Source organism: Phycodurus eques, chromosome 5 (genome assembly GCF_024500275.1).
Source record: "Phycodurus eques isolate BA_2022a chromosome 5, UOR_Pequ_1.1, whole genome shotgun sequence".
Taxonomy (NCBI): domain Eukaryota; kingdom Metazoa; phylum Chordata; class Actinopteri; order Syngnathiformes; family Syngnathidae; genus Phycodurus; species Phycodurus eques.
In genome coordinates, this window is record NC_084529.1 from 12,452,440 (window position 1) to 12,466,409 (window position 13,970).

Consider the following 13,970-nt stretch of genomic DNA (forward strand, 5'->3'; position numbering starts at 1 on the left):
TTGTGGTAGAATGGTGCCAAAGTGGTGTGGGCCAAAAGTGGACTCACCAGCGATGCTTTGTGGGTAAAGTGCGTCCCGGTATCCGCCCATATTCGCCGAAAGGAGGCCAACCTGAGCAGCTAGGCCGGCCGACGCTGGAACAAATGGAAAGTTCAATCGATTAATTTGCTCACTTGTTTTTGCCTGGCACCAACTGGACAGGTTTAATGCGGGCCTTTCGTCGTGAAGTGAACCAGGCAATGCGGACAGCATCGTGCGAAACGAGAGGACGATCAGCTTGACTCATTTAGTCGCCACTTCAGACGCGGAACTCCATTCGTTTAAAGGTAACATAAATGGGTACGAGACACGTTTATGTTTTATTCACACGTGAAAGCCGTAACATTAACCGTGAGTTCAATGCGTTAACATGGTTACATTTGTGCGGTGTTGTTAGTGAAGTAGGATCTCTTTTCATTGTAAACGCAAACTACGCCCAGTTGTGAACCGAATGTCGGCCCCGTAATGCAGCCATTTAGGCTAGCTTGTCAATGGCGGCGGCTTCAAACTTTGCACCATTTGAGCTCAACGAATGCTACAGATTTCCGGGCATACCAGGCATAGACTTTTGCTTTTATGACTGGTTTTCGGTAATGATTCCGCAAATAAGCGTCAATGTAGGGTTAAGCTTGCGGGTTAGCCCAAAGCTAGCCTAGTTTTAGCACACTGTAGCTTGGTTGTTCGTCGGCTTCGGAGGTCTTCACGCCAACCAACCCTGCAGCGAATTCTTTTTGGACGTTCGAAACCAGAGTTTGGCTCCGAGCACAAGCTTCGACGCAGCACGTTGGTCATATTCAAAGAGTCTGAACTTGTTAGTTATAAATGTTACAATAGTGTAGTAGTCAGACAGACACTTAGATCCATTCTTAAGGATCTCGAGTGCGTCGTGCTGAGGCGTCCATATGACAGGTGAACTTATTTTGACATTGTGCTTAACACGTAAGTTGTTTAATTTGTTTTTTTTTTTAAATTGCCTTTTCAAAGATGGAAATGCTCAGGTTTGTTTAAAATTGTCAGAAGGGCGTTACCTGAACATGTGTATACGGTACTATATATCATGGATTGTGCTGCATGTGAACTATTACATGTGGAAATTTTCATTACATGTTGAAGTTTACTGAAGTTATACTATTCATTTTGTACTTGGATTCAAGGCAGTAATGGTTTAGAAAAGCTCTCCAATCACCGCAGGTGTCACAGCAAACATGTCCACTTGTATGGTGGGAGGATATACAATAGCACTGCACAATGCAATGAATTCACCTTTTGTTTCTTCATCAGTACATCTTGCATGACGATTGTAGTTGCGTGTAAATGTTTTAGTCATGCAACGTGAACTCCCCCCCCCCTACATTTTTCACATAAGTTAGAAATGGCTTTTGTCCACAGGACCCAAACTTACAAGAATGTATCACCATAATGTTGATATATAGATGCGGTAAAGAACACAACAGTCATGAATTTATTACAAGAAACTGGAATGAAAAAGCCCTTTGTCAGTCTGGTGGATGATGATTGAAATAGCAAATATAATTTTACTCTGGCAAGTGAGGGAAAGGCTGTTCTACATAAAGTGCAAAGTAGGCATGTTGTTACATTATGCTTACAGGATTTTTCTATTTTGAGAATGGCTAGCATGAACCGATTTCCTGAAAATAATGACATACTTTCTCCTTTAGCCAGCCTGACTTTTCTCAGAAAACGCACAGCTTCGATGCAGTGAACAAATATCCGTGCATTCAGAAACATGATTGGTTTTGCTTTACTGTGCCATTTAGAAAACGTAAAACAACATTCACCTATTCTTGGGGGAATTCCTAAAATACCTTCAATTTCTGATATGGTTTTCTTTGGTGCCTTAGGTGAATTATGACAGAATATAAGCTGGTTGTGGTGGGAGCTGGTGGCGTTGGCAAGAGCGCACTTACCATTCAGCTCATCCAGAATCACTTTGTGGATGAATATGACCCCACCATTGAGGTATGTGTACACGCATGGATATGCATGTTCATTGTGTCAATGTATGCATTTGTGATGCATGCCTGTCTCCATGTTGTGTATATTTTTGTATGGAGGTAAAAGCACGGAGGGCCTCCACTGTAAAAGTGGTTCGAACACGTTCTTCGAGTTTAAGTGTTAAAGACACCAAACAGGTTTTTAATGTCCTTGTCACTGCCTACCAGCTTTCTAAGAGGCTTATCTTATTTAGATACATGAACACTCTCATATTGATGCCAGTTAATTATTGATGTTATTTGCAGATTAGCTCTGCACATTTAATGATAACTGCTGACTTAGACCCACTCGGCAAATGATTATTGGTGTACAGTGTTTGAGTCTGGGTGTGTGCATATTGCCTACATCAAGTTTTAGTGCTTCAGAAAAAACGTCCCGACTTCCTGTCAAAACAGCAATAAAAAAATGTATGCCACTAAATTAGGGCTGGGGAAAAAAATCAATCAACTAATTCAGATACATTGACCACAAAAAAATTGGTTGATGCAAAAATCTCTGCCTCAAAAGTATAAAGGTGCCTCAAAAGTATGAATAATAATAATAAAACCATATTTGCGCCGCCTGGAATCATGTTTGGACACTGCCCATGTTTATCTCACAAACATTTGTTGCAGACGCATGCACTCAGTCTGTGGGACATAGTTGCCAGTGAGTTATACAGAGAGAGAAAAAGATGCCCAAGGTTTGGAGTCTCTTTAAACAAACAAACAAATAAACAAACCAAAAAAAAAAACACACGGCAACTCGAACATGACATTATTATTATTATTATTTTTTTTTTAGAACTCATTAGTTAATGTAATATATCCTACCATTGCTAGTTTAGAACATGCTGTATAGTGTTTGTAGACTACACTCTGTAGTGAGTTCACATTGCAAATAAGGGCGTGTGAGTGATTACTGGATTATTCAATCTATAATCTATTCTAAAAGATTTTATTGTGATAGCCCTATACTAAGTAGAGCTATTAAAGTAATTTATTTTGTACCATATACTTTTTTACTTGTTACAAAAATGAAACAGTCATAAGACAGTTTTCACAATAATGTAGCCACCATTGATCTATCTTTTTTCATTCTTAATATTTTAGTATACTTTTTCTTTTCATGCGAAATTCAGGTCTTGCCATTAAATAGCCACAGTTGCTGGCATTTCAGGAACCTAAACAATAAATCCTGATTCAAAATAAAAAAAAATAATTAAAAAGAAATGGTGGGCCACCAACTATTTATTCGACTTAAACCCGAGCTGATCTATATTTTAATCCAAAAGCTAGTTTATTTTTAGCCTTGTTGCATGTCTTTTGACGTAGTATAGTAAATATCTGACCGCCAATAAAGTTATTAAAAAAAAAAAATGTTGGATGTAATGTTGGATGGATGTAAAAATGTATGTCATACATCTCTGAGACAGAGAACACGTAATGCCTGGATCAGACTAAAAAGCACATTTGGTCTTTCATGATTGCACAATGTCAGACTACTGGAATAAAATCTTGTATTCCGATACCACCGCATCCCGTCTTTTATGGTCACTGGGCTTTATCTTATCAACTCAAACGCGACCGGATACACTTGTTACCATGACATCAATGATTGCACGTGTATTGTGTTGGTAAAAAAAGAACAAAATGTGGTGGTGGTCACCAATGCTCGGGAGAGGACTTTCATTTAAGGGTTGCTTTGAGGTATGTTCACGTAACTTTAATACGATATGGCTCGCAAGCTGCCAACAAAACGTTATGTAGCCTAGCAAGCTAGTGCTAGCACTATCAGTTGTATGTAAACATGCCGGCGTTCTGTCAAATCCTGCTCTAACGTTTCGTTGTGTGTGTGTGAAGTAATTTAATTACAATAAAGTAATTTAATTACAGTAATTTAGCACCCATTATTTCTGTCATGTTCTGATGTTAGTTTGACCTGACTGATTAGAATACATGACCTGAGTAGAGAATACTTTTGAATATACTCAGTATCCAGTACACAAGTATATACAGTAAATGAACAAGTAATTTAAATAGACATAAATAGACACATTGCTTCATCTTGTGATCGGATATCGTTGTTTTTTTAACTCGCTGATTGGCTATCGGCCCCAAAAATCCTGATCATGTAAAGGCTACTATTTATGTAGGCTACAAACCAGGAAAACCACAGGTTTGTCACTCGTTTTTAGCTTTCTTTTTAATAATGATAATGATAATAATAAAATTATGTACCATTTTGTAAATACCTGTTTAAATTGTGCTTTGTAAATAATTTTTTTTACAAAGTGCTTTGACGGACAAAAAGTTGTCATGCTCATATATCATATAAAACTGAAAAGAAAAAAAAAACGATTTGAAAACCCTGGTAATATAAAATCCCAACTAAGACAAGGAAGGGTGATGTGGGATGGTAAAAATTTATTTTAAAAATACAAGTACATGATAATCGTACAATTATCTTTGGGGGAAAAATAGAGTACATAAATGTACTGTATAAAAGGGGGCAGAAGTTGACATCACATACAAACCTGTTTGTTAAAGTGGGTTCAAGAAGTGATTGGAAAAAGTCGAAAGTCGATGCGCTCTCAGAATGCTCTTTCACCTTTAGTTTTAAGCCTCAACTTTGAAACAACCATAAGGCTGTCTCTCGAGGATCTGATGCTGCGGGCTGGCCCATATGGAGTTAAAAGTTTGGTTATGTAGCTCGGAGCCAGGCCCATGTGCTTTAAAAGTCATTAGTAAAACGTTAAAATCAATTCTAAAGCAAACTGGAAGCCAAGAAGTGATGATACAATTGGTGTTGTCTATTTGAATCAGGGAAAAGCCTAGCTGCTGGAATAGCAGGTGGCCAAACTATTTTTGTAAATTTTATTTTTTTTAATTTTTTTTACTGATACTAGAGGGAGTGAGTTGCAGTAATCTAACCTGGAGAAAAGGAGGTAATGCAATGAATGTCACAGACACCAATAATTTTGTGATTTATTCTCAAATTTAACAAGCGAAATGCCCTTTCTGTTTTCTAGCAGATGCAGCAATGTAGAGAAGAAATTATATATATATATATATATATATATATAAAATATTATTTTTATTTTTATTTACTCAGCTTCTTTTTCCCAATCACATCATGTTTGTGTGGTCACGTTGCTGGGTGAAGTTCATAAAACTCAATTAAGTAATGGCATCATTGGCCAATTAAAAAAAAAAAAAAAAAAAGCTTGCCAGTCACATTCCCAACCAATTTGTTTTCTTATTAAGCTCGTATTGATCCGTTTCGTGGCCTTCTCTCTCAGGACTCGTACAGAAAGCAAGTGGTGATTGACGGAGAGACGTGTCTGCTGGACATCCTGGACACTGCAGGTCAGGAGGAGTACAGCGCCATGAGAGATCAGTATATGAGGACAGGGGAGGGCTTCCTCTGTGTCTTTGCCATCAACAACACCAAGTCCTTTGAGGACATTCACCACTACAGGTAAGTTGGGTGGTGGCCCCACTCAACAGGTTATCTTTTAAAGTGAACATGTTATGGAAAATTGACTTCAATATGCTTATCTTAGGGGAGCGTGAAAGTGTCCAAATGCTCGTGGTAGTACAGAAGAAAATAAAGAATGAAGGAATATTATCAGTGTAATGAAAAAAATTGTAATGGTGACAGTGGTTTGTAAACCGAGTAGACTGTTGACTTCAGGGACATAGCTTCAGTTTAAGAATGTTTTCATTCAACGGACATTTGTTAACGGACCCTTAGTCTACAAAGCTTTTACTAAATTGAAATCTATTGCTGTCAATGTCCAGAGAACAGATAAAGCGAGTTAAGGACTCTGAGGATGTCCCCATGGTGCTGGTGGGCAACAAGTGTGACCTCCCGTCCCGGACTGTGGACACCAAGCAGGCTCAGGACTTAGCACGGAGCTACGGCATTCCCTTCATTGAGACCTCAGCCAAAACCAGACAGGTATGAGTATCGACGCATAAACGTGTACGCATGCATGCACACAACTTTTCAATGCATTTTGTCTCAACCTGTTGTAGTTTTCTAAAAGTCTTGTCATATATGGTCCTCCTTATTGTGTGTATTTCACAAGTTTGTCTTGTTCTATCAGCAACATTCCTTTTAAATTGCGGTGCAAAGGTATTTGCCCCCTTCCTAAATTGTTATTTTTAAAATTTATTTATTTATATAAGGGCACATTTGCCACACTTACAATGTTTCATCAAACCAATTTTAATATCTTACAAAGACAACTGAAGCAAATATAAAGATCAGTGGATTGCATTGTTCCATTAAATTACAGAAAGTCTTTCAGGTCCTGAAGAAGTAAAGTACCACCAGTCCATCACGCTGCCACCACCACGTTTGACTGTCGGCATGATGTTCTTTAATGCTATAGTTATTTTTACGCCGGATGTAATAGGCCGCACACCTTTCAACAAGTTGTCTAAAGTATTTTCCCAAAAGTCTTGGGAATCATCAGGACGTTTCTTGGCAAATGTGAGATGAGTTTTTGTCTTCTTTTTTTGGCAGCTGTTGTTTTCCCCAATGTCTATCTTCTGATTTGGTCATAAACACTGAACTTAACTGAGGTCAACTTAAAATGGATGGATGGATGCTATGTCACAGCTTTCTGTTAAAGGTGTTAAGACTGGACTTTTTCAAGATTTTGGGCTGGCTGGTGGCCCTGTATGTGACAATCTGCCCCAGCACTGAACAGAAGTCAAATCGCATCTCCACATTCAGAACCATAACAAGAGCAAGCTAGAGTAAAATCATCATTTTTAAAGCAGTTAATTTTAGATTATGTTTGTGATTTCTTAATTGAACAGGTCTGGAGGTAATCAGGTTTGGGTGTGATCAGTGAAAATGGATAAAAAATTGTGATTAGCCACAATGAGTTAATGATTTAACAAGGTGGGTAATTACTTTTTCCACACAGAGCCAGGTAACTTTGAAAATATTTTTTGTTCTTTAATAAAGGAAGTCACCATTTAAAAACAGCATTTTAAGTTCATTTGGGTTATATTTGTCTATTTACATTTGTTTGATCTTAAACATTAAAGTGGGGAAACTATGCAAGAATCTAAGAATTTGATAAGGGGGTCCAATACTTTTTCACAGCACTTCATGAAACCAATTATTTAGTAGTAGTGGTAGTCCCCACCACCCCTCCAACCCATTGGATGTGGGTGGTTTTTTCGACACCCACACCTAATGCTGCCCACCTCCTTTTTTTTTTTTTTTTTTTTTTTTTTTTTTTTTTTTTTTTTTTTTTTTTTTTTTTTTTAAAACTCTCTGTGATAGCTATGTCAAATGTACCTTTTAGTATATGCTCTGCGGCATAAAAAAAAACGTGCGGCTGGCAGAAAATGGTCCCTCGGCTTTCGTTTGTATCACCCTGATTTAAGTGATTTCTGATTCAACAAACCTGGCGGTGATCAGGCCTGGGTGTGGCCAGTTAAATTTAATGTAGTGATCCAAAAATGTTGGTTAATCCCAGTTAACTCATGGATTTAACAAGGGGGAGGGCGAAATTACTTTTTCATAGATTTTTTCCCCCTTAATACAAAAAAAAAAACCCTTGGCTTGATCTGGCAAAGTATGAAAAATTAGGAGGGGGGGGCAAATACTTTTTCATGGCACTGTGAATGTGATGTCAGTCTTGTGGTTGAATTGGAAATGAATTTTTCAGGAGATACTAATGTTGATTGGTTAGTGCAACTGGGTGTTGGAAATTTTCTTCGGGTCTTGTTGATTTCATCTGATGAAGTGTGTTGTGATTGGTGTCTTTGGTGGCTGAGCGACTAAAGCAGTGATCTGCTTCCTTGCGTTCTCTCACTGATTGGTTCTGTTTTGGTGAAATCAGCAATGCAATGATTTCATTCTCACATCAGGCGCACGTGTTCCACCCCAAGTGTGTACCAATACTTTCCTCCACATGGTGATGCTGTTGCACTCAAATTTTGATTCCTCTGATTTCCAAAGCCTGCTTTGGTTCGTGTTGTTATCATTGTGAAGACTACTGGAAAAGTGAATTTTCCTTGTTTGTGAATGAAGTAGCTGTTTAGCCATCTAGCTATGTTCTGTTCGGAAGAACTATTAGACCGTACAGAATAATAACCTACCATGAAGTTCAAATCTTGAATGATATAGAATAGTATCCATCCATCCATTTTCTGAGCCGCTTCTCCTCACTAGGGTCGCGGGCGTGCTGGAGCCTATCCCAGCTATGCATGTTTTTGGGATGTGGGAGGAAACCGGAGTGCCCGGAGAAAACCCACACAGGCACGGGGAGAACATGCAAACTCCACACAGGCGGGGCCGGGGATTGAACCCCGGTCCTCAGAACTGTGAGGCAGAGACTCTAACCAGTAGTTCACCGTGCTGCCTATAGAGTAGTATGACACAAATATTTCATTTCTGCAACTTATAAACAATATGCATTATAGTGGCAAAAGTGACGATTGTTTAGAGATACAACATTTGAAGATAACTAGAAGGTAAGTTTTTACAGTAACTCGCAAAGGCAGAAGCTTGAGTTGTCTTGATGCAGCTGGTAGACCCATCTGTACCCCGCGGCCTGCTATGCACTTTTTGTGACTATACGCTGTATGATGCTGTTGAACGTGCCCCCCTTTTGATTGGTCACTACTGAGGGAAGTTGTGTCTCATGCTGCAGAGAGTGGAAGATGCCTTTTACACTCTGGTACGGGAGATCAGGCAGTACCGCGTCAATAAGCTCAGCAAGGAAGAAAAGACCCCACGCTGTGTCAAGCTTAAAAAGTGTGTTGTGATGTGAATGGGGTAAGTGTCAGCAGCCTCGCCCCCCAACAGCTCTATGTGTTTGTACGTTCAAACTGGATTGTGGCGTCTTAAGGCGGGGGAACAGAAATGGTGTTGGATTCTCCATGCTAACATGTAGATTTATGCTGGGGCTGTGGTGAGGCGCCAACAGGAGCCAACTGGATGATTTCTGTCTGCATCTGTATCTATGTAATGGCTTAATGTAATCTAAAGTCGGTGTCACTCTTGCTTGGTGGAGTTGAATTTTCTTCTTTCACGCTTGTATACGCTTGGTCCAATCTGGGGCACACTGGTTTTCCAATCATTTACACATGCTCACTAGCCACGTTAGGTACCCATGGACAGTGTAATAAAATATGAGCTGTATCAAAAATACACTGTCAGATGTTAATTTGTATTGAATCTTGTTTATTGGTCCCTTGCGTATCGATAAATAAGTTAACTAAACTATGTATGATGGAGTGAAACTACAATACATCCATTCATGTTCTACTACTTCAGTGTCGAGTGACTTAATGCGAGAGGAGGAATACTTCCAGGACAGCTAACCAGTTAATCACAGGGGACACCTACTGTAGATGAACAACCACTCACTCTCACTTTCACACTTATGGATAATTTAGTCTTCAGTTAACATGAAGACTGAACACATCTTAAGAATATGGAAAGAAATCGGCGGAATTGCGTACAAACGTGGAGCACATGCAAACGCAACACAGAAAGGGCAGAGTAAAGAGTCGAACTGAAACCTTTGTGTGGCAGATGTGCTAGCCACGTGCGCTACTGTGCAGCCCCCTCAATAATAAAATTTATCAATCGAAAGTAGGCATTACTTTCGTAGAGGCACAATATTGTACGCATTGCTTGGACTGGATCTCTTAGCTTGTACCAGATGTACCCCATTTTATGGCCGATGACTTGATGGTAATACATGTAGCAGCAGCAGAAATACTCCTTGAACAAAAGTAAGTCAAATTAATTGGCTTTTTATTCTGCTATCACTGAACTATGGTTTCACTGCATACTTTGTGCCTGGGAAGTTCACATAAATTTGAGTCATTTCACTTAATATTGTATGAAATATTTACATGAGGTTATGATTTTAATGATATTAAAAGCCCCATTTGGTTCTGTTGAAGAGCACAGTGCCTCCCTCCCCAGCTTCTGGCTATGCTACCAGTGTGTATGCCAATATGCTGAAATCAACACACTGAAATGTGTCTGTGCTCATAAGCCAAGCGGGGTGATTAATGGAGGTCAAGCTGAATTTGGACTCACTCATTAGTGTGAGATCTTTCCGGGAGTGAGGTGTGCGCTGTGGAGGTGATGAGGAGTTCGTGCAAACGGCTTGTCAGTGGAAGTTAAGCATGTGCTTGTTTTCTTTTTTGGGGGGGGGGGGGGTACTTTCCGTGCTGACACAAATTCCTCTTGGTAATCCCCCCCACCCCTTTTTTTTTTTTTCTCCTGCCCATCTGAAGTTACCACACAGTTATTACAGTATTAACCCTGCATTTACCTTTAACTTGTTTATTCCGTTATAGTCATAGCACGTCGTATAGTATAAAAGCTACGTTTCCTGTGCATACATTAATCACAAAAAGTTATTTGACTTTAGGGTAATGTACTATAACCTTTACAGGTGAATTTAATTTGACGTAAACTGTTGCATGTACATGTCCAACTGCTATGTTTCAGTACTTTTTGCACAATTTGCCATTCTCTAACAAGGACCTAAACGGCAAAATTCACAACAGGTGATTTATCCATGAATTGACCAATACATTTCCTGGTTCAATTAGAAATCCGCTTCATCTTCATGCAGTTCACAATTGGATATAATGAGACCAAGATGACACCTTCCAATTGATTAACAGTCCAGAAAGCATCATCTTCTGTTCCCACAGAAACGGCACACATCCAGAATAGTTGCGAAGCAAATCTGTATTTTCATTTATTCAAAGAAATTGCAGCTACTTTCTGTGACATCATCAGAGAGGAAACGGTTGACCTTTCCATCTAACCATCAGCAATAATGAAGTCACCGCTGAATTGTTTTTGTACAAGTTGTAACCTCCTTTGCGTTGTTCTTGCAGGGAGTCGACGATGCCTTTTACACGTTAGTACGAGAAATCCGCAAGCATAAGGAGAAGATGAGCAAGGAGGGCAAAAAGAAGAAAAAGAAGTCCAAGACAAAGTGCACACTCATGTGAATAATCAGTCCTTTTCCAGACAGACTAAAAAATAAACTATGTTGAACAGAAAAAGTAATACATTTTGTACATCACACTAAATTATTAGCCTCTTTCTCAATACCCACTGTAACCAATACTAAAGCTGACCCACTTATCCTGCCTTCCTATTCTTTGCTACTTGGACACCAATGAGCTTTATTTCCTGTTAAGTGCCAGTTGCTCACATGCATTGGTTTGATTTTATTCGGTGATTTACTTTTCTTTCTCCCCCCCCCCCCCAAGCTGTTGGTAAACTGCATCACAGCACATGCCTGTCAACCTTTTCTGTGATTACGTAGTCCTTTGGCATGCCAAAGAACAACTATTTATCCCTCAAATGTGCTAATGTCACTGATACAGTATGAAATCCTTTACTCGTCTTCAAATGCTCTAACAACTTTAAATAGTTTTGTTTTTCTCGTGGGAAGTTACCTCTCCGCCTACTTTATTTTTATTTTTTTGCATGCATGCGGTTTGTCTTGGATGACATGCATATAGCAAACTGTCTCTGGTTGATGGGGTGGGCAGCAATAAATGCAGACCCAAGTCAATATGTGTCCAGTTGATCAAGTCTTCAGTAATGTTTGCATTGTTTGTACATGACTAATTATACAATCCTCTAGAAATGTGCTTTATTTGCTTGATTTCACACGTCCACAAAGGTAACACCTTATTTCAAATGTGCTGTTTTTGTTTATACTTCAAAGGTCTTCATTGTAGGCTTCGTTCTTTTCTTAACCTGTTAACCTTTTGTGACAAGCAGTCAAAGGCAGAGATTAGCAATGTGTAGGACCACATTTTTAAACATGGGACTCTCATTGTTTTTAGGTAAAATGAGTTCTGCGTTCACCAGTGTACCCTCTTTCCAGACCGAAAGCAAATTAGTGACATTAAGCTACCATGCAGCAATCTGGCTGCGGCGGGCAGTATGATGTACCTTTCTTATGTGCTACTTGTTCAAGGGGTCTCCAAATTAATTTGTTTGAAAATTTGCTTTTTTTTTTTTATTTTTTTATTTTTTTTTATATATTATATAAAAGATTCAATCCCCTGAAGTGTTAGAATGATTTCAGACTGCCTTTTGAGAGAAATCCAGCAGACTTAATCGTTCACTCTGACAAAGTTGTGTATTGTCTTGGTGTAATTGATGCTTGTAAATGAGGCACAAATTGCCATAAAAGTCCCCCCCATCAGGATCTCCCGGGCAGTGTTTGCAAAAAATAAAACAAAAAAGTCCAAGCTTCTCTTGTGGGTCAGCTTATATTTTGTCTCTTACATGCCCCTCCGCCCCCCCTGGTTTTAAGCTGATTCCAGCAAGGAGTTAAATCTGCCTTCCATATTTGCACAAGATGCTCTGTAGATGGTAGGGAGAGCTGAGACATGTTTGGAGTTTCTGCATACAGTATGCTCAGAACATGCACAGGAGGCTGGTTGAACATAAAAAAAAAAATAACGAACCCTTTCAGAATTGATTTATGTTTCTTCACAGCAAGCAGTTTCAATGACGGCACCCTCTTTAAAGGACTTTCTTAATCAGTGTTTTGCTGGTTAAAGTTAGTGGCCCATAATGTTTGCCAACATGGCACATGCCTCAAAAGGGTGTCACTGCACCATTTAAGAGTGCTGACCACTTGGGGTCAGCCTAGACATTTTGAAAGGTATTAAAGGTTGTCTTTTACCAAGCCTGTTTTTTTTATTTTGGTCCCTGATTGCGTGCCATCAGCTGATTTCGCACATGAATCACTTAAACCTTGATAGTATGTTAACATTTGTATAGCTGTGATAATGAAAGGTGCATATTTTGTAAATTGATGTGTGTCTCGCAGAATGTTGCTTTAATGGAGTTTCTCCGCGCTTAGTGTGGGACTAGTGTGTCTGTGTCCAGGGTTAGGGAAGAGAATGAATGGCCACTTTGCAACATGTTGAGTGGTGGTCTGATCTCAAATGCGTCTTATTTTTTTTTTTGCCATGAATCTCACCACTCCTATTTAATGTGCATTAAAGAACATCAAAAGGAAGCTGACTCAGTATTTTTTTAAGATTTTGAATTCTACATTATATAAACCTGAAGGTTGTTGGGCCATCTTGGCTAGAAATGAAAAGGAAATAGACGATTGTGTCAAGTATCCAAACACTGACTCAACTCCAAAATGCACCCAATTTCCTAAGGGATATTGTTTTTAAAGTTCATCAATCCAGACGTTCCTCATATCCTATAATTGTGGCTGAGTAAGTGGAAACACTTAAATGAAATCAATACAAAAGTCTAATTCCCATTAAATCAGTTTGATTCAACATCTGAAGGTGCACGTGTTATGCACACATAGTTGTGCCCCATCTCTGGGGGTGAAAAACAGCTTTCGTGTCCACATATGGCCAAAAGAGATGGCGTACACCCTGCTCATGTCATCAGCCAATCAAGACGGACACAGACAAGACAGTGGGAGGAAGCGAACCCCACACAGAACGACCTGAGCTGTGATTTGAACCATCATCCCAACCAAATCTTCTTGCTGTGAGCCAGCATTGCTATCCTCATCCAAGTTGTCCACTTATTTTAAGAAATGAAATGACACAGAAGATGCCCACTCTAGTACAGTTGCTTAAGTAATTATAATAGCGAGTATATCCTGATGTATTTGTTGTACTGGAATGTAATTTTTCTACGATTCTTGCCCACCAAAGTACTGTACATGTGCATGAGCTGCATACGAAGGTATTAAAAGCAGTAGATCAGAAGTTACCTGAATATACTGTACTAAATGAAGATGTTTTACGTTCACACGCACGTCTCACTGATGTTCTTTGAATCCCCTACCAAATGGGCTGCTTGAAGCTTTTGAGTAATTTTATGTCTCAGTGCCCTGCGCATATCATCTGTAATGATTGAAACATTTG

The 13,970-nt window shown here is 39.2% G+C and overlaps 1 protein-coding gene across 3 annotated transcripts; it reads left to right on the plus strand.

Annotated features, from left to right (window-relative positions):
* On the plus strand, window positions 1-13,060 carry kras (v-Ki-ras2 Kirsten rat sarcoma viral oncogene homolog). 3 transcript variants are annotated; one of them, XM_061677553.1, is made up of 6 exons: window positions 1-339; window positions 1,902-2,019; window positions 5,336-5,514; window positions 5,838-5,997; window positions 8,717-8,841; window positions 10,935-11,024. In XM_061677553.1, the coding sequence occupies exons 2-5, from the start codon at window positions 1,909-1,911 to the stop codon at window positions 8,834-8,836; spliced, it is 570 nt and encodes a 189-aa protein (XP_061533537.1). In that variant the 5' UTR covers window positions 1-339; window positions 1,902-1,908; the 3' UTR covers window positions 8,837-8,841; window positions 10,935-11,024. The 3 variants fall into 3 exon arrangements, with proteins under 3 accessions (XP_061533537.1, XP_061533536.1, XP_061533538.1); XM_061677552.1 differs by having other exon boundaries at window positions 5-326; XM_061677554.1 differs by lacking the exon at window positions 8,717-8,841 and having other exon boundaries at window positions 14-326; window positions 10,935-13,060.
* Window positions 13,061-13,970: the final 910 nt, after the last annotated feature.

What these genes read in the sequence shown, in the direction of transcription:
- kras (XM_061677553.1), top strand. Translation starts at nt 1,909, where the DNA reads ATGACAGAATATAAGCTGGTTGTGGTGGGAGCTGGTGGCGTTGGCAAG. An exon ending in GAGGACATTCACCACTACAG is followed by an intron (nt 5,515 to 5,837) that starts GTAAGTTGGGTG and finishes GTCAATGTCCAG; the next exon opens with AGAACAGATAAAGCGAGTTA. An exon ending in CCTCAGCCAAAACCAGACAG is followed by an intron (nt 5,998 to 8,716) that starts GTATGAGTATCG and finishes CTCATGCTGCAG; the next exon opens with AGAGTGGAAGATGCCTTTTA.